At 39.6% G+C, this 19,533-nt stretch overlaps 1 protein-coding gene across 5 annotated transcripts in view; it reads right to left on the bottom strand.

The window, feature by feature from the left end:
* arid1b (AT rich interactive domain 1B (SWI1-like)) overlaps nt 1–19,533 on the bottom strand; it is a 263,934-nt gene that overhangs the window by 86,134 nt on the left and 158,267 nt on the right. For all 5 annotated transcript variants that reach the window (XR_008573456.1, XR_008573455.1, XR_008573454.1 and 2 more), the window contains one exon: nt 6,782–7,061. Coding sequence is in view for 1 of the 5 variants with exons in the window: in XM_054796793.1 (XP_054652768.1) it covers nt 6,782–7,061 (280 nt within the window). In the remaining 4 variants the exon portion in view is untranslated. The remainder of the gene's footprint in view (nt 1–6,781; nt 7,062–19,533) is intronic.

The following is a 19,533-nucleotide window of genomic DNA, read 5'->3' as shown; positions in this document are numbered from 1 at the left end:
ATGTGTACAGGTGTATGGTAGGCTGGCCATATGTCAGCCTCCCACTCCCGCACCTCTGACTGTGGCTCTATCACAGTCACATCCTAGAAAGTGGGTATTTCTAAGTGATTTGTACGTGCAACCATGTGTGCTGCTTTGTATGCCCTGCCGAGCTTCTGTGTTATCCCTCCAAATATATAGGGTGTACGCGTTTGACAGCCAGGTGAAAAGATGACATAATGAAATTGCTCCTCTCTGACCTCTACCAAGGCTTGTGTCATCCTGTGAGAGCTCAGCCGTGTGACGTGTCACATCAGTGCGCTGGGACGGCATGACAACATTACAGTGCTGCTGAAATGCTTGGGAAAATAACACTGCAGCCATAGATATTCATAGAAAATGTTTTGACTAAAGAATATTACATTCATACCAGAAATTCCGCCAGCCAATAATGCCATCGGTCTCTGGTACTAAATTCAATCACCACTAACGACTAACTCTTTCACAATCCTAACACAGTACAATATGATTTAAATAACCATAATATTGCCTGCAATAAACAAGGCTTTAATAGCAGCAGTGACCATATAGATGCCTGACAATGTAGTAATGGTTTGCAGCTATAAAGGCATTATCGTGGATGAGGTTGAGAGGACCAGATTAGAATATTCTGAAAGACAGTCATCCCACGCTACATTGCGGTTCGAGTGTTGCTCCCTCACCCTCATCCGCTGTTTCGTGGTTGACTATGGCCCATTATTAGTCAAAAAATACAAGTTATATGTAGGATTCTGGCCACTAGGCATACGTAATGACACAAAACACTGATGATCACATTAACGTCACCTGCATGAACCTGCATGTCCGACATGATAGAGTGGAAATATGGTGCCTCGTGTAGTTAATACTTTACACCAGGAGATGGCGGACATCTGTAACTTCAATCTGAGCAACGTTTGTGGGCGTTTCTATGCATTTCTAAGTTTCTAAGTTGATAGACTTTGAGGCGATGCTTTGCTAAACCGTGTTCGGGCTGGCAGGAGGGGATGTGGTGGGTTGTCAAAACACTGCTAATAGTGAGGGGGGTAGCGGGAATGTTAAAAAAAACAAAACGTGGAAATAGCAGCATATGTGATACCATCTGCGGGAGATTCCTCGGCAAAAAACACTGCTAATAGATAGATATGACCTGAGAATACAACGACCTGGATCAATGAGAATATTCAATTCAAAGGCATAATAGATAGATTGATATCAAGTATCTAGCTACCTATTAATATTATAGGCGGCAGAGAAAATGGATGGATGCATATTAATATAATAAAATATATAATATTAAAATATTAATAGCAGCAATCTTGCCAGTGCAGGCAGCAGTAGTGTTCAAGATCCCACTGTAAATGACGATGATGATGGCTGGGTTTGCTTGAGAGATGAGGAAGAGTATCACAAGTGGATCACACATTTTCATGAGCCGGTATCATGGAGATATGGATCTGACAAATTCTGAGCCTGGTGATGTCATAATATGCAAATCAGATGAGTACATTTTCTCCCATCACCAACTTTGGGTCATACTGATGATTTTTCTAATTTACAGCATGCCTTTATCTCTAACCATTTTCAAGCTACAACCTTTGGAAATAGTAACGTCAAAACTCTGGCGCCTAAGGGGTTAAATCTATTTTCCCCATAGACAATAATGGACATAACAATATCCCATGAATGGGTTGCCATCTTATAACCTTTGTTAACTGTAGGTGTCATTTAAGTAACCTTTTAATATTACAAGTGTGTCATACAAGTGTAAATATAGTGTAAGTATAGTAAGTAAGTAAGTATAGTGTATAGCAGGGGTCGGGAACCTTTTTGGCAAAGAGAGCCATGAAAGCCACATATTTAAAAATGTATTTCCGTGAGAGCCATATCATTTTTCAACACCGAATACAACCAAATGTGTGTATATTTAAGGAAGACCAACAATTTTAGAATTTAATAAGTCTCTGAATTTATTCTTTTTATAAAAATGTTATATTGAAGCTAACCAATAATAAATACATTACTTTTTACCATTAATGCAACTTCTGCTGCTGCATGGTTTTGCGCGCTACTCCGTATCTTTCTTTCCATTTTTCGTCAAAAGGGTTGTCTCTGCACAATTAGCTAGCTGAAGGATTAAAGGAGGGACGACCCCAATAATCAAGTTTTGGTGTCTGACACTGGAAAATGGGAAGGACAGCTGGCATTGCGCTACAAAATCAAATGGATTAAAATGCATTAGAATGCATATTTTAAATGTTATTTTTAACACTGATTTCTGTCATGTTTTACTTTAAAATGTCAGGAAAACAAATTAAAATAAAACACATTTTATGGTGTTAAGAAATGTCTGAGAGCCAGATGCAGTCATCTAAAGAGCCACATCTGGCTCCCGAGCCATAGGTTCCCTACCCCTGGTGTATAGTGTAAGTGTAAATATAAGTTAAGCCACTCACAGTACACTCTGTCTTCATTTTAACGACAAATTTGTGACAAGAAAGTAATTCGATGTGTCCTTCATTTGGCCTTTTTTCACATTATTAATTGTCACTTACAGTAAGTGTGAAAACAAGTGAATGTCACAAGTAAAGTACACAATGTGTATGGTGAAGAGTCCTACTTCCTTTTTTTCACTGCTGTTTGAGGGCTATTTCTCCCAAATATTGGTACAATTCTAAAGGGTGTTTCACTTGAGAGGTTGCACTATAGCAGTGGTTCTGAATTATTTCTGTCATGCCCCCACTGGAGGACAGACATGTTTTTGCGTCGCCCCTTGATTTGAAATACTATAGAGAAACTGATAATGTCTATTTATCTATCTGTACTGTATAGACTGAACTCAAAACTGAAACCAGCCAAATGCAACTAAATAGAGAGCAGTGAAGCATACAGGTGTATTCAAGAGTCAAATTGCATGCTGAGTACGACAAATTCATGTACTGTATGTTGGCAGGTCTGCACTAATTTTGAAAGTCCTCCCTGCATTTTCTTATAGAGTTTTTATTTTGTGTTTACTTTTTGTTTATGTTCTGTGTTCTTATGTATTGTTTTATTGTAAAGCACTTTGGGAGCCTGTGGGCTATTGTAAAGCGCTATATAAATAAACTTTGATTGATTGATTGATTGATTGCGTTTCACGCTCCCCCGGACAGTTCACCGCGCCCCCCCAGGCGCAGAACCTATCATTCAGGGAGCATGCAGTAAAGTATGGAGGTGGTGGCATAATGTTGAGGGCACAATATTGGCATGCACTATATCAACAAGTTTAGATTTGTATTGCATAATAATGTAAATACAGCATAACATCACAATCACTCAGTGTTCATCCACACCAAGCTCCTCCAACCATTGATTATATGCCTTAATCATTTTGTCCTACTAGTGTATCACCACATTTCCCAAGTACTGATGCATTCCACTTCGCATTTACATTACCTTTACATTAACTGCCTACAACATTACTGTATTTTAGAGTTTGAGTGTAATTAACAAACAACACAAAGATGATATGACGAGATGGCGTTTACACATGGCCACAATGGAGTCTAGTACATCAAAAACTGTCAAAATAACGAAATCATCGCGTGTAAATTCATCCTGGAGCCTTAATCCATCAAAACAGAGCAAGTGATACCACTTATATGGCAGCCACATTAATAAAGCGAAATGAAACACAGCCACATGATATGTTGTTATGACTTTTTTCTTGACTGAAGCTCAGTCGGTACTGCAGCTTGCAACAATTTGTTTTCTCACTAATTAAGTCTCTTATTAATGTTTTGTTGATTTAGTGGACATTGTTGTTCATAAAACTGAATAATGAACACGGAAGCACACGCACACACACACACACACACGCACACACACACACACACACACACACACACACAGTGCTGCTGACTTGCACCAACTCAAACAAGCACATTAATGAAAGTGTCTTAAGTTGTGATAAAGAGTTCGAAAGTGGAGGCTTTAGTAATCAGATATGTGCTAACCACATTAGTTCTCCCGTGCGTCTCTCCCAGGCTGGAAGCCCATTGCTCTAATTCAAAGTGATTGTAGTACAGCCGCTAAGACATGCCAAATGCACTGCTACACACTTTATCACAATTTATTTGGCACAGGGAATATTTTGAAATATTTGCTTATTAATCATGTCCCAACAATCAGTTTCACTCCCCATCTTTGCAGTCTCATTCTGGATTCTTGGCGCGATTCTTGGCAAGAGAACTACTGTCCCACTTTTCATTAACGTCAATCACTCTGGTAAGGAGGAAGAGGAAGGGGAGGAGGAGGCCTGACATCAGGAACTCACTCACGACATTTTGCCCCGCCTCGTCAGGATGACTGGCAGCTCTGAGACACGCTGATACATTACTCAACTGCTCGGCGGGGCAGAGAGGTGGCCGGATGACGAGGGAGGCCAGGCGGGAATGCCGTGCACGTGCACACATCACATCCGCCAGTCATGTCAGTCAGAGGCAAAACAAAGCCACACTTATATCTTATATTCCCAGCGTGCTATTTAATCATGTAAATGTTCCTGTACGCCAGTTTTCTGTCACATGTATCTAAACAGTTCTTTAAATGGCACTTTTCAACGGTAAAAAACGATGCTCACGTAAAAAACGATGCTCACGCAACAAAGACGTGTAAACCTCCAGCAGTCGTAGAATCCTTTGCTGCACGCTAAACAACAAAGGTGTGTTCAGGATTTGAAATGAAAGGAATGAGAAATGTTTGAGACTCGGTTTGCATAATTTCAGGAAATTGGTGAATATGAGCAAACTGAAAATAATAATAATGTATTTTTGACACACGGCTTGCTTGCTCTGCCTCCCACCAAACACCTCCTGCTTGTTTGACAGTTACGTTCTCTACCGATTTCAGATCACATCATTTCAGCTCCAGAAAACTGTCCTTCTCTTTTCAATTGCCATTGTTCCCCCGCGATACTATCCAGCTTTAAGCCCTGAATATGCCTCACACACTTATTAAACACATTTAAAGTATAAAATGTAAAGGTACCTAACAGATGGAATTGGTGTCACATTGTAGCCAAACACGGTGCATTTTGGGACTACCAAAAGTCCGAAATCTCAATACTTGATAAAAATCCATTATCAGTGGAGCATAACGACATCAACAAAAATTGTTGGCTTTCTAAGCGGTACATGTATAGCATACATTTTACCTATATTATCACATATATTTATGAATTATATGGTAAATGAGGTGTGTCTGTGAAAAAAAACGGCCTATTTTCTGACGGGAAAAATTTTTGAATTTTCTTTTAATCATAAATCTGCAAATTTGCAGGGCCGTGAATACCGAATCACAAATGTGCGGGGATGTATTGTATTAAATTCGTAAAAAGTAAAAAAATCAATAATGGCTTATCATGCTTGTATATAATAGTCTGTAAACATTTCCTGTTTATTCCCAGCCACAATATTTCCCTTGAAAGTGCTCAATGTCCAGATGTGTTCCACATTTCCAAAATTCCTCAGCTTAACTTCCCATAGAATAATTAAAATGTTGCATAGATTCCGTAACTTGTTGAACGCTTTTACTTCAGGTGGTGACTTGGGAGGTCAGTCTGGAGTCTTGACTGCAAAAAGCAATGAGGGATATTTTTGTTGTTTGAGTCGAGACTGTAGGACGACCGAAAGTGATTGAGAGGTAGACCTTAAAGACCTGGTAAGACTAAAAGACCAAAAAATGCTGTTTCTAAATGCAGGCCAGAATCAATTACTTTAAAGAGAAGTGGAAATATTGTCCACACATTAAAAAGGTAGTGCTGTGATCCACTTCTATATGAAGATGGATTTGGAGAGGATCAAAGTCTTAGCAAACCCTCACTATTGAAGGTCAAAAACAATGTGATGAAAATGAACGGAGTTGCCATAATATTATCATAATGTGAGTCAGTTTCTGCTATGGAGGAGAAGATTGATGCTAGATTAATGTGATTGATGCACTGATGTGATTTTGCAGTGTGCAAAAGTGAACAAAAAAATGAACAAAAATCGATCCTTTTGTTTATATACTCAGACAAATCCGAAAGGCTTTGGAACACGTTTGGTTCCAAACATGCTGCATGCAAAATATTGGCAAGATTGTATTTATGAAAACTAGTCGACTGCATACTTCATGCATCAGCTTTCTTCATGACCTTTTTAAAATCCTTTAAAAACAGGCCTACATGCATAAATGAAATGTAGCTTTTGTTTTAAGAGAGAATTAAAATGGAAAGGTCAGGAAAAAATAAGCGTATGATACCTGCTCTTTCCTTTCAGGAGTGATGGGTTGCTACTAGTGTTGTCAGAAAGATGTCAAATAACATTTTACAACAGACATGAAACACATGGCCACGCCCCATTCTGTGATGTTTTACTGTAGCTGGTGTTTCCTGGTGAAGCCGCTTCCTTTTAAGCTTTTATGTCATTTTGCATATTTTCATTGGCATCACGGCTGAACGTGATGTAATATGCTGTTTTGTTGTGTCTTATTTTAGTTCAAGCACTTAAATATCCATCTATTTTCTATACCTCTTGTTCTCACGGTCACACAGGTAAGCTGGAGCCTATCCCAGCTGACTTTGGGTGCCAGTACATTGCAGGGCACATATAGATAAACGACCATTCACTCTCACATTCACACCTATGGACAATTTAGAAATTCCAGCAAACCTTACGTATTTTGGATTTTACTATATAATCCAGTGTGTGAGTGCATTTAGTGCATTTGAGGGCAGCACTACCTGGTGTGTTGGCACCTGCAGGGGGTCCACTGGCAGGCGAGATGGGCCCAGAACCTGATCGTGACTGCTGGGACTGCGTGGAGCCTGCAGGTGAACCCACAGGTGAGGGAGAAGGTCCGCTTCGGTGACTGTGAAGGTGTGGGGAGGCGTGCGGAGAGAAAGGAGACTGTCTTTGGGTGCTGGCCCCTGCTTGCTCCCCTTGGCTACTACTGCTGCTGACGGCTGATCCCAGACCAGCCTCGGTCCCTGTGGGGAGGTCATCTATCGAGCCAGATAGATCCTGCAAAAGAAGACCAGAAAGTCCAATGTAGATGATGGAAGCATTAAGAAAGTAGAAGTACACGGTTGATGATACAGACAGTGTATCCCACGAGGCATCCTCCAGTCATTTTTTATACTTTTTGGTTTGGTTTGGTTAAATTTTACAATGGAAGGTTACAATGGAATACGTCTCATAAATCATTTGTCAGTTCCACATGTCCAAAAGGAGTAGGAAGAAGCAAAGCTTATTTAATCCTACCCCCCATCCGTTCCACATCTTGTTCAGTACATCTTATTCACTTTCTGCATTCCATGGAATATTATTCCATATAATAATCAGTGTAATAGTAAATAAGTAATAAAAAATAAAAACAAGCATGACAGAACAATAAGTATAATAATCAAGACTCGTCTGCCTTATATCAACTGCTTGTGTTGTTTTTTTAATTCGTTCATCTCGGTACATTGTTTGAGTTCCTTGCTCAATCCGTTCCATAATTTCATTCCGCATACTGAAATGCTGTGGGTCTTCAGCGTTGTTCTCGCATTTCCTCTCCTCTCTTTTAGGAAATACTATATGACGTTTTTGGGTAACAAGTTGTTGTTAATTGTATGCATTATTTTAGCAGTTTGAAAATGTACTAAATCAGCAAATTTTAATATGTAATATAATAATATGTAATATTTAATATATATTTTAAAAATAAAGGGTTTGTATGTTCTCTATACGCGGCATTATGGATTATCCTCACCCATCTTTTTTGCAGTACATCGAGTGAGTGAAGATTGCTTTTATAGTTATTACCCCATATCTCCACACAATAAGTTAGATATTCTAACACCAAAGAACAGTAAAGAGTGTGTTGTGATTTTTGATCAAGAACAAATTTTGCTTTATTCAATATTTCAGTATTTCTCGCCACCTTTTGTTGTATATTTCTGATATGAGATTTCCATCTCATTTTTTCATCTATTATGATTCCCAGAAATGTATTTTCTTTCACTCTTTCAATATCCACTCCGTCTATTTGTATTTGATCGTACGTATCCTTTCTGCTATATCCAAAGAGCATTATTTTAGTTTTACTTATGTTCAAGGATAATCTGTTTCTGTCAAACCATGACTTTCATATGACCATTTCATCCTTGACCTTTTTAAATAGTTCTTGTGGCTTTCACCAGAACAAAAGGCAGTGGTATCGTCCGCAAATAATATCAACTTTATGTCCTTTGTCACTTCACAAATGTGGTTCATATACAAATTAAACAGTTTTGGTCCCAATATTGACCCCTGGGGTACTCCACACATGATATTTAAACTTGCAGATGTGTATTCTCCTAGCTTTAAAATTGCTTTCTGTTTGCTAGGTAGCTTTTAACCCAATTCAAAACGAATCCTCTGATTCTGTACCTTTCTAATTTTGTTGTTAAAATACTTTGATTAATTGTATCGAAGACTTTTGTGAGACCCATGAATACTGCAACTGCAAACTTTCGGTGGTCTATAGCATTGGTAATTTCCTCCGTGATTTCAATCAGTGCCATAGAAGTTGAAACGTTTGTGAGTTTATGTACAATATACAGTATATTACTTGACTGTGAATCCATGAGAAATTTAAAAAAATAAAAAAAGAGATATCAAATACTTTTTAAAAATGTGATCTGTATAAAACACGGTACAACTGCAACTTATTCAACGTGGTTGAACTATTAGATGGACATTTATTATAAATATCAAGTCAAGTCAAATCGTCCACCTTCACAACTTAATAAAAAGTAAAAAAAAAAAAAAACATCTGCCACTAAAGAGGTAAATCTGTTCCATCGAGAGTTAACAGTTTATGAAATAAATGAATGCTTACTATTGTAGTTGCACCAGTGCACTGCATCACTTTGCTTTCCCAATATTTGCATCAATGCAAGCCTAATAGTCTATTATCTTAAAGCCATAATACATTTGGTTACAGCGCAGCTGTCATTTGACTACACAGGCATACCTAATGTTGTGGCCAGTGAGTGTGACGTAGTACAAGTGAAAATGTTACCAGTTCTCCTTTTCACTTTGTCAACACTGAGTTTGGGCCTTAGTAATCAGTGTGGGTGATGAGCAGAGAGCAATCCACTTGAACATGCTTGCTGCTGTGGTGACAATGGAATGGAAAAGGCTTTCAAGAATGACTTAATATTACAGTTTTCATTGCCTGTGATGAACACCGTATTTGCGTGTGTCCTTCTTGCTTCTCTTAAGCGCATGCAGGGAATCCCATTCTGAAAGGACACTGTTTGTGGAAAATGAGTGGCAACAGAATCGAAGCAGTAATGAGACTTGATGGCTGCCCCACAAACACACTCAGCATACATTCCCGGGCTGATGGCTGGCTGTCAGCTGTAGCTCAAAAAAGTGGAGGAAGTCACCTGTAAGTGACCTTGGTTTCCTGGCTAGTGCACACTCAGGGAGGAAGAGGAAGAGTAGCAGGTGAATGCCAGCTGATGCAACCAGCTAAACCTGGCCTGGTGACCCTTCAGTCTCATCCCACCTGAGATACATGCAGAGATACAGACGTGACACCAGACGACATGTCCCCTCTAGTGTGCCTCAAAATCCAAGGTAACTCTCGCCCTTACAATTGTGCAATGCAGCATTTAATGCAAACACACAACCAATATCCCTACATAAGAGAAGAATTGTGTACTGTACAACACAATTTAAAAAGCCTCTTTTTAAAGGAGTTTGCAAAACAACCAAGTGTTCACTGTCTCTATAGTAAGGCTGCACAAAAAGTAAAATTGCCGTAAATTCCGTTGTATAAGCCGCTACTTAAAACAAAACAAAAAAAAAGAATCTTGCGGTTTATACAACGGTGCGGCTAATCCATGGCTAAATTCTAATCTTGTGACATCTCCTTTAATTCAGAATTACTACTAATTGTTTAAATATTGCTCTTCTGGCAGCAATGCATTATGGGTAGCTGTTACCTAGGTGTTAAGTTGCTGTGTGATGAGTTTAATGTTGTTTGTATGATGACACCGTGAGTCAGACTGTTGTATTGAGTAATGACCTCCTGCGATTTTCAATGAGTTGACAAGCTTGCCGTGGGTTTTTACATAGCTCAAGATCGGCTCCTGTCAAATAAAGACCTGCCTGGTCCTCATAGACTCGTGCGTGCCAAAGTATTCATTTTATGACGTGCACACATGTGGTTTATACACCGGTGCGGCTTAAACACCGGAATTTACGGTAAAACAAATATCACCATCTCGATTCACACTAACATGAAATCTTATTTTTGAATAACGATTCTACCTGCTAACCGGCTCATTGGCTATCGTTCATCAGCTAGCACGAGGAGGTACTGCATTAATTAACTGACTTTTCTTTTGACTTGTCACTGTTACGTGCATGATTGTACTGTGGAGGTAACGAGTGTGCCATGTTTTTGACTTAATAGATTGTTTTCAGTCTTTCTAGTCATTTCTATCAAGAAAGTCCAACTGTCCTTCTACGACCTGCCATGAAGAACAGCAGAAAGACCTTTGGTTTCTATAAAACAGAACAAAGCAATAACGGGTCTAATAATAATTAGAATAATAATTAACAGTGTGATTTCTTAAAAATGCAAGCTATTGGCCCACAAGCACGTAAGAAAATGTGATGTTTTGCAGAATCGTGCAGTCCTATTCTATAATACAGTTGTCCCTTGCAACTTCACGGTTCAAATTTCAAGGTTTTTCCAAAAATATTTTAATTAATAATTAATGCTGTTTTTTGGTTGAATACGGCCTATTATTGGTCAAAATATTTGCATATTTATAATGTGCTAATATTATTTTATATATTATATAAATTATTATTATAAAATTATTTATATAAATTCTATAAATTATTATATAAATTATATTATATAATATTATAGCAATTTATAATTGCCAATATTATGTATATTTTGCCTAAATCAAGCATTTTCAAGCATAAAAATGGCTAAATGAACTAAAATACAAATATAAGGCATTCAGAAGATGCATTCAAGGACGTTATAGTATTCTACACTAGTCATTAAGTGTCAGTAATGTTACTGTAATGTTTGGTGAGACACGCAATCACCAGACTTGATCGCCGGAACAACAGACTTTTATTGTAGTTTTGAACAATCTCACAACAGGGACAATAATCCCTAAGAAAAATCCTGACTAAAAACACGGGCTACTGTTGCGGCCGTAACCCATGGCAAGATGAAACTCAACTCTGAACCCACGATGTCACTTCCTGTCATTCTATCCAGATTACAACCACTAAAAGAGATAAAAAGCTACCTGTAAAGACAACAAAATTGAGTTTATGTGTCATTAGGTGTCTTGAAAAATCCAAAACATTGTTTTTATTATTTACTTGAAAAGTTAATCATGCAGTTGAAGTGTTACGACATATGCAGAAGTTGGTCGAACTGAATTGCACAACCTTTAGGGCATGAGACTTTTCACTGTATAGCAGAGGGGTGTCCAAAGTGCTGTGCTGTATATGGAATGCATTAATGCACACAAAGAGCAGTGGCGTAGGACTGCCCTGCATCACACTGAGAGCTGTAACATTGTGCCACTCATGTAGCTAAGTAAGATAAGATAATAATATCACACAGTATATAATAGTAATGATATATAATAAAAATATATATTAGAAACAGCTCTCAGTGCAATTCTACACCACCGCAATCTACACTTATGATTAGTATGTTCTTGAGACTTATTAAACTGCCATAAGTATCAGATAAAAATAGCAAGTGTGATTGTCTGCTTGCCAAATATCAATTCCATATTTAGCTTAGACACTTTACCCCTGTGTTATGGTAGTTCCCCTTTAATCTAATTTCTGGCACTGAATATTTTAGATCAATTAGACGACATAGAGAAGATCATTATTAAGAGTTGCTTGCCTACTCTTACCGCTGAAACTCTTACGTTGTTGTTAAAAATATGTTGACTGATTGCAATAAGCCTCCCTCAGCCTCACTTGTCAGCAGCCTACCTTTTAATTGAACATTGCAAAGAGGTTTCGGTGCAGACTAACTGGGATCAACATGAGACAAGAGACTGCACTGGCTGTGATTCAACACAAGGATTTGTTTTGTATTCATGTAGCCGTGTCATTTCTGTTTCAACAGCAGCGCCCGTCGGTCCGCGGCTGCTTGTTTTGGTTAATGCGATCTCAACAGCGAAACACAAAGCTTTTGTTTCCCATCATACCGCTGTGATGAGTGCCCACCCGCACTGCCAGCATGCCAGCCTGTCGCCTGGCATTATCTAACCTCGCTCGACTGAGCACACGGGGCACCCGCTCTCCTTTATTCCCGTCTCCGTGTCTCACACTTCGTACCGTTTTCCTGTCTCAGCCAATCAGGTCAGCCAGTTGTCCGAGCAAAGCAAAGCGCCGCCTAAAAGGACTGAAGGTTATTTTTCCAATCAGCACCCGCGCCCGTGAATGCTGCTTTACACACTGCAGGTTACCATGACATCCACCGTATCCATGGTGACGGCTTTTCCAAATAACCACGAGCTAGCATGACGTGCAGCTACAGTGGGTTGTTAACCCACGGGCTAATCACGTGAATGGATGGGAATAATTGCATTTCGCCTAATTGGGTGCTGTTGCCAGCTTTTCCAGTGGCAGTTTAGGTGTGGGAAAATGTGTATCACTAATTTGTTTAGTGGCTCGTTTGGATTATACACACACTTGAGCACAGCTGTGGGGATCAAGACCAAAAAAGTCGCAGCACTAAATAAAATAAAAGGGTAGTAAACCTAAACACCCATTGACTATATAAATGTCCATTCCAAATACCCCATAATATTAGTGAAACAGCACTATAAAAATGTAGAATGCTCCTTGGGTTTAATGTGTTTGTCAACCTATAGCCTTCCTGTACTGATCATTTCATTCATGTCATGGGCCACAGAGTTTGTGTCTGCTACGTAGGCACACACAGACAATCCACAACAGCCAGCTAGCTAACCATCCAGACAGGCATGCGGTTGAAGCATCCAAACGCCCGACAATTGGGGGCCCCAATCCAAAGTGGCCCAAATCCAATTTGTTTGGCTCTAGGCTGCAAATTGCTCTGTGCATTGAGTCTCCAAATAGCTGTCAACCTCTCCCGCTTGGCGTTCTGTGCTGCTTAATTCACTCTTGGAGCATGTAATTGTCATAATAAGAAAAATATTGAGGTGATAATAACCAGTTACTTGGAGATGGCCGCCACCCACCCCAACACACACATACACACACACACACACACCTACACACACACACACACACACACACACGTAATGTGTACTTAATGGGCTTCCATCGACACATTTCACACAACATTGGAAAGGCAGTTGCTCGTGACCCTTCACCTCGCTGGTGTTGCTACCTGTCTGCGATGCCTGTGTGTGTGTTCATGTATGTGTGTGTGTGTGTTGTGCACATATATAATGTTGCTGAGCTGTCACAGTCAGACTATTGATGAGGCCGAGGGGAACAGATGAGACACACGTGCCCAATAACCCCTACATCCCTTACTCATCCATGCTCAAATACACGCACATCACACACACTCACGCAAACACACACACATCAGAATCAAGCACTCGACAAACTGCAGCCTTCTTGATTTGGGCATGTTGCTGGTTTTGTCTAACCACACACTGACAATGAATAAAACTGAATGTGTGTGTGTGTGTGTGTGTGTGAACATGTAGCAGCATGGGACGGGGTGTCTATGACACAAACGGGTACTACTAAGTAAAAGTCATACTATGGATGCTCATAAGACATTTTTGGCAATGAAAAGTACCACTATTCACCGCTGTACGTTATATCCGCTATTTTTGAGTCGGGAATGGAATACTAACCTGCAGGATGCTGGCTTGATGACCATCAGTCTTTTTACAATTCACCCATTGAATCATGGGAGAAATTTCAAGTCTATCCGACTTAAACTTTGGGGTTTTAATAACAGCACGTTGCCTCGTTTTCCCTCGTTTGTGTACAGTGGTAGCTCAGGGGCAGAACAAATACATGGAATATACTCCAATGGCCAAGTCCGACGAACAAGCTGCAAGTGAGGGTCGCCGCAGTGAAGGCCTGGCAAAACATCTCCAGACAGGATACTTACGAGATGTCCACACATACACGGATATTTTGAAAACATGTTTTCTACCTCTAGGGTCGAGATCTATGTCCACACACACACATAAGGACAGTGTTTCTCAAAAATGCATTTATTTGTGGTGGCGATGACGATGACACATTCTATCATCTGATATCCACGGGCTCCAGATTTCAGGCAAGCGTTGAGGATTTCAAAAATTTCTAGTGTTATTTACAATTATGTCAAACCTCTTCCTAAACGGCAAATGCAATATTTTTCGTGAAAACCTCTTAAATTAAAGCTTCAACCACATCTTGATCGTGCACCGTCCATTTGTAGAGGTACAGTGGGAAGGAACAGTGTATTTGATTCTTCTGCAGTTACTGTAGAAATGTTCCACTGTTTATATTAGTACTGGTATTTTCTATGCACCTATAGGACCTGTGCTATGAGGGTCTAAAGTAAAAACACATTATAAAGTTGTATATGTACAGCAATAAATGTTTTGTGCACACAGAGGTGAGCTTTATTCTCTGTTGCTCTTCTCTAAGTAAATACGATGATGTGAACTGTAATTAAGTCCAGTAGCTATGGTTGGTAGGCCTAAGGGACAGCGCTGCTCACTGCGGCAATGCACACATTTGTCGGCTCCGGTTGCCAAGCTTTCCATCTTTACGTGGCGATGGAGACTGAAGGGAAAGGCTATTACATAAAGATGTTTATTCATCACCCCAACCATCGACTGAGGCAAAATTCAAATAAAAAAGCAATTCAAATGAATCCAAATGGACTTGTTAATGCGTGAAAAGAGGGTTTTTTAATGCAACACCCCCTGTAGAGCACCAACTGTACCCTTAGTGCTATTAAGTGGAAAGGAGAGAGGAAAACAGAAACTGGGTAAAGATTTAACATAAATTGTATATGTACTGTAGTTTTATGCTGACCAGCTTGTTGCATTGTCAAAAAAATGAGATGTGCACCAACATACAAGTTTTTTGCTGTGGTGATTGTATGTAGAACAGCACCTAGATCATTTGAAAGGATTTATCTTTGTTCGATAATGTGCGGGTGTGCTATAATATACATGACATCAGTGAAATTATAAATTGGGCTCATTCAGTACGTCTCCAGTTGCTTAGAATTTAGCTAGATTTATGCAGCATAAACAAAACACATTACATGAGAAGTATTAAAGGAGGATACCTTCATCTACCTAGTTTCAAATCGGGTTAGCGAGTGAAAGTCCGATGTGATTTTTTAGATTTTTTTTTTCTTCCTAAGAAGACATGTATGTTGAAATTTTGCTTATTTTGATGGTGTCATTGAACACTGAGCGTCGCTATCTTTTATCTAAGAGATACTGTATGCAGCTCAGGGTCTTATGAGTACAGCATCTAATTGTGTGTCTGTGAGAGGAAGTACCAAGCAGTCACGCAAACACGCACACACTGGTGCTTTAATATTGGTAAGTTGATGCTGCAAGTGTCAACATTTTAAGGTCAAACCTCAAGCCACCTCAAAACATATGGACTGGATGTGAAAGTTCACATTGATTACATGAACATTTGATGTTATGCAAGGTTACGCGCTGATTTCTTGTATGTGTGTTTGTGAGACACTGAAAAATAGCAAACTACAAACAAAATAGTCAGGACTTCCACTGCAGAGGAGAGTCAGAGGTACACACACAGACGCACACACGCGCACGCACACACACACACAGTGTTCTTTTCAATTCCGGCTCTGCACACCTCGAAAAGCCCAATCTCTTGACAATGCCACAGTACCTTAAGAAGTGTTATTGATTTATTTTTCACAAATATTTGGTATTTGGAGGGTCAGACATTTGTGTGAACTTGGATTGGGAGCGACTCAATGGTAATAATACTAACAGTAACTCCTCAACATGAGCAGCTATTGCTTGTTCGATAGCTGGCTGTTGCTGTGTGTGTCAAGGCTCTTAAGCCTCTTGTAATGTGGCCATACAAGGTGGGCTGCTTTGAAAGGGACATTGGTGGCCCTATTACCCCTAAGCTGGTAAAGACACACAAATCTGGCGCTGCTTGTCTCCAAACCAGAGGGATTAGTGTTGAGTCAATTTCTGATTCCCCCTGATAGCATGCCAAGCAGCTTGTAGTAGGAGTTCTTAGCCAGCAGACCCCGCCTACACCACCTAACTTTCACGTATGCCAGCACTGGAGGTTCTATCTTCAAGTTTCTATCACTTTTAAAAACAACGTGGCCTAAAAAAGTTAACCTGCATGAGTGACTATGTTTCAACGGGTAAAAATGATCATCAAATCAAAAGGTAACACCGCTCCAACAAAATATGACTGTGTGTGACCTTTTTTTTGGTCAGGCAGTGTACATTGTATATAATTATTAGGTTTAAAAATACATTAAAATACATAAAAAAATAAGCACAGTCGTCCCTCGGCACTTCGGGGTTCAAATAAAGTAACAAATTACCGCTGTTTCGAGGGTGAATACGACCAATTATTAGTCCAAAAAAACAAATTTGACGTATTGGCCTAAATTAAGCATTTTCAAGTATAAAAATGACTAAAGGAACAAAAATACAAACAAGACATTCACATTTAAAGATGTCATACCTGAATACTGTTCTATACTGGTCACTAGGTATCAGTAATGTTACTGTACAGGCGTATTGTGTAGTTTGGAGCTGTGGGCTAGAGAGGGTGCTGAAATTCTGCATGCTGGGTTAGAGCTAGCTTTTAGGAAATAAGTCCACAGAAGAAGAGAACTCGGAAGTGCTGACCTGTTCATGCTGTGTTTTTGAGCATCTGCCTTTAAGACATAGTGCCCTGCGTCTATTTTAAATACAAAAGGCTGACTTTTACAGCCATCCTGACGTGGTGTCATTCAGCCGTCATTACATTACATTGATGAGACAATAGCCACCGCAGGAAGTATGCTGTCTGGATAAAAACAACTCTTATGTTTTATTTATGTCTAATATGTCTTGTTTTCTGTTATTATGTCTATATTGGGAAATATGAATGAAAAGGTGACTGAAGTGTTATTTCATGTCTCGAGGCCTCTAATATGTTAAAAACTGTGTTTAGAAGGCTGGACACAGCTTAACATGTTTCTATGCTCTAACTACGACAATATTTGAGTTATAAATATGGACTCCTACTTCACGGAAATTCACTTATCACAGTTGGGTCTGGAACCAATTAACTGTGATAAACAAGGGATTGTCGTATATAGTTGTGATTAAAATAGGACACCCGATGGTTTTCTCATTTTCTATAACGCAACACACTCAAACCTTTTGTAATAGATTAATAATTATAACAAGTAAATATTTCCAACCATTGTAGAAGAACATCAACCTCTCCCTCGCAAGCCACCACCCACAAGCTACGCTGGCTCTACTGTATACCAAATCCTGTTACACCCCCTTTGTACATTAACCTGTACATTTGTTGCACTCGTCTTCTACTCTATACTCTTTCTATAATGTTGCGGTAATGTTGTTATTTATTGAACTCCAGCATACAGCATCCAGCCACCCACTCCTTGCCCCCCCCCCCCCCCCCCCCCCCCCCCCCCGCCACACAACATCAAGTGTGCAAGAGAGAGCGATAGAAGGAGAGGAGAAAAAAAAAAAATAAAGGGTCCAAATTCCTCATTTCTAATTCAGCTGCTCGTTCAGCTTAACCTCTCTCTCCTCAGCAATTAACGCGCACGCCACATCCTTCACGCCGCGTACAGCCGAGGCTAAATAATGCAAGGGGCATCCAGCACCCGCATCCTTTATCATCCCAAATGACAGTCATTTGCATATCTCCCCAGTCAATTAGAGCGCAGCAGAATAATCAGACCATAATTGGGGGAGAGTGTCGGTAATCACCCGCCCTGGCACACCGACAGGGCCATTGGAGGAGACTGTGGGGGGAGGTTGGGACTGGGGCTGGGTGTTTTGGAGTGTATGTGTGTGTGTCAGGAGACAGTCCATCTGACTGCGATCGTCACTTCCAACATCTTGTCGTTATTTACGACTATAAAATATTTCTGTACATGCTTACTCCTTTTTATTACTTAACATTCCTATTACACATTATTTGTGTTTTTTCCCTATAAGAAAACTGGTAACATGGGTCATGTTAAACACAGGAAGTGAATAGACTATCAGTAATTACTGACACATGGAGGAGGGGTAGGATTAAATAAGCTTTTCTTCTTCCTTCTCCTTTTTGGACATGTTGAATTGTGCAAGTGTAAACATGTGATGTATTTCAAAGTAATTTAGTTCAGCATGTCCGAAATAAAAAAAACAAAAACCATTAAATGTGAACACTTTTCCCATTGGAATTAACGTATATCTATTCTAAAAATGAGCTTATTGTTAGATAGATAGAATTACTTATTGTTAGAATGAATTTAAAGTTAAATAAGTACTTATTTAAAGTTAAATAAATAACATTTGAATCATCTGCTTATTACTGAAACATAACAAAAACAAATGTGTGTATTTGCCTGTATGCATTTAAGAAATGTAAACACAATTATAGCAGGAAAAAAATGGTGTTTTGTAATGCACTGGTTTATGTTAGCAGTGAGTTTTGGGTTAGTAATGTTATTCATGTTGGTGTTTCTAAATTCTGGAGGTCAGTGAAGGTACCTGAGGCTGCGTTTTAGAGTGACCAATCGTTCGGTCCTTACTTCCCCGACCATTAGATGCATGATTAAGTGATGGTTAAACATGGGGAAGAGTGAGGTAATGTTTATAACAATGTGGTTATGTTTTGCAGCACGTTTTGATTTGAAGCAATGGCTGAACTTGCTGTTCACAACCACAACGCAACCCACCAGGCAACTTTATCATACCATAAACAACAAATCCGGTTTGAACAATAAGGTCAGCTCCAGTGTTATCTTCGATAAAATGCAATTCTGCATCCCATCCTTATTTGAAAGCTATAAAAATCATTCTTTAACAACCACAACACAGCGCAAAGTTAGGAGCGTTAAGAAATACAAGAAAGCCTGCGGAGACACAAGGGGGGAAAATCCCCCACTAGTCTCCGTCAGAAGCAGACAATCAAAGTCGCTTTATGACAAGTTTTCCGGGCAGCTTTGAAGCACAGTTGCAGCGCAGCCTTTGGATTTGCTGCTTAAAGAAGAATGACCGTTTTTTTTTGTGAGACAACATTTGCTTTAATGCACTCTAACTCCCCATTCCTCAGAGGCTTTGGTGGTGTCCTTTGAACATGGCGAATGAAAGGATCAACTGAGAAAGGGAAGCTGGCAGACAGCAAAGGGTGTGGTGGAGGTGTGTTGCTTTTTGTGTTTAGTCGTAACGCTTCAATTGAAACTGACTGGAGACTGAAGTCC

The sequence above is a fragment of the Dunckerocampus dactyliophorus genome, chromosome 13, assembly GCF_027744805.1.
Source record: "Dunckerocampus dactyliophorus isolate RoL2022-P2 chromosome 13, RoL_Ddac_1.1, whole genome shotgun sequence".
NCBI classification, from domain to species: Eukaryota; Metazoa; Chordata; class Actinopteri; order Syngnathiformes; family Syngnathidae; genus Dunckerocampus; species Dunckerocampus dactyliophorus.
This window is presented reverse-complemented; position numbering and strand designations above follow the sequence as displayed.